General features: G+C 43.2%; 1 protein-coding gene across 1 annotated transcript; it reads right to left on the bottom strand.

Annotated features, from left to right (window-relative positions):
* Positions 1–789: 789 nt before the first annotated feature.
* On the bottom strand, positions 790–1,854 carry LOC124246662 (trace amine-associated receptor 7c-like). The gene has a single exon (XM_046675077.1). The coding sequence runs from the start codon at positions 1,852–1,854 to the stop codon at positions 790–792; it is 1,065 nt and encodes a 354-aa protein (XP_046531033.1).

Raw genomic sequence — 1,854 nt, 5'->3', positions numbered from 1 at the left:
AAAGTACAATAATGAATGACATCTTAAAGCCCTTGCTTTAAACATGCTAACTGAACTCTAATGTCATTTTATGAGCAGCCTTACTCACCAGGAAGAAGCGCACAGACTGAATGAATGAGTAGTCTTATTTATGACACCAATTCTCTTTCCCCTTGTAAATAATTGAATTGATAATGTAGTTAACAAATCTATCTCTTGACTGATTTTTCCTGACTCTGAAATCACATTTTTGGACTTGGAAATCTGAAGCTCAGACTGTGCAGACTCCCTCCTTTGCCCTTGCTGAGCCAGGAGCCACCACCTCTCTAAGTATCTCTTAGCTGCATTTACATTTTAACAGAAAAATATTATAAAGGAATAGAGAGAACATATGGCCAGGGATTAAACTAGTATAAAGTAATAAAAGGTAGGGTTTAGAGAAAAATCAACTAGATCCTTTATATGTATTCTTTTAAATTTCTCAAGAACACTGCAAGGGAGGTGTTATTAACCAAGAAATCCACTGAGGATCAGAGAATTAAGCAGCCCAAGGTCGCAGTGTGAAATACCAGAGTTGGTATTGCAGTCCAGTTGTTTCTGGCTCCAAGGTGGTGCTGTATCCATTACAATCAGATTCTGATATTATATTTAGCAAAGAACTTTGAACCTGGTTTAAACATTTGGCTCAGAGTTGAAGCATAATTCAATTATTTTACATAAAAGAATTTGCACATTTATGATTAATTTTTTTCTCCTCATTATGCATCCAACGTGAATTTATTTTCAATTTTCCCAATATAAAAGCAGAACCTACTCAGAAAATACATTTATTGTTGAGGAATTCTCTCTCAAGACTTTGCCAGTGACAATGAGTTTGATAGCTTTTCGAAACCAAGGATAAAAGAAAGCATAAATCAAGGGGTTCATTGCTGAGTTATAGTAAGCAACCCAAACCAGTATCTCATACATATACGTGGGTGTGATGAAACCTAGGAAGGCATCGATGACCGAGTCAATGAAGTAGGGCAGCCATGAGATCAGAAACGCTGTCACGGCGAATCCCAGGGTCTTTGCTGCTTTTCTCTCCCTCTTGGACACTCTGTCTCTGTAGCTGCCTGATGATCTCGAAGTCTTATTGCTCAGACTTTCAATCTTTCTAGCCTGTTGTTTAGCAATGAGGAAAATCTTGGAGTAAACCATTATCATCACCAGAGTGGGAATGAAAAATAATAGAAAATTGACCAGTACCCAACTTTGATTCACTGCAATCTGACAGCCTCCCACACAGGTGAGAGCACTGACTAGCTCCTCCAGCCCAGCTTCATTTGCACCTGTGCCAAGAAGGGAAGAAGAAAAAATAACAGACAGGAGCCAGGAGAAGGCAATGCACATGCCAGCGACAGAGGCAGTGAACCTGGTTGGATAGACCAGAGGGTCCGTGACCGCAATGTATCTATCGAGAGAAATAAAACACAAGTGGTAGATGGAGGCATAACAGAATGACCCTTCGAAACAAGAGTGCATCGTACAGTAAGTCCGCCCAAAGTACCAGCAGCTCTCCACGGACCTGACCATGCTGAAGGGCATCACAGTGACCCCCACCAGGAAGTCAGCGCCGGCCAGAGAGGCGATGAGAAAGTTGGTTGGAGAGTGCAGCTGCTTGAAGTGAAGGATGGAAATCATCACCAGGAGGTTTCCGAATACAGCCAGCACGGCTCCGAAGCCGAAGACAGCGTACAGAGCCAGGCGGGCGCCTGGGGAGTAGGGGGTCCTGACACAGGATCCATTCAGGTTCTCGTAGCAGAGCTGCGCAGCCGCAGGAGGGGCCACTACCTGCTCGGGAGTCTCTGTTCTGATACCTGGAGAAGCTGTCAT

This window comes from Equus quagga, chromosome 11 (genome assembly GCF_021613505.1).
Source record: "Equus quagga isolate Etosha38 chromosome 11, UCLA_HA_Equagga_1.0, whole genome shotgun sequence".
NCBI lineage: Eukaryota > Metazoa > Chordata > Mammalia > Perissodactyla > Equidae > Equus > Equus quagga.
Note: the sequence above shows the minus strand (reverse complement) of the source record. Positions and strands in the feature narration are given on the sequence as shown.

Excerpts from the sequence above, each read along its gene's own strand:
- LOC124246662 (XM_046675077.1), bottom strand. The coding sequence starts at position 1,854 with ATGACAGCTTCTCCAGGTATCAGAACAGAGACTCCCGAGCAGGTAGTG.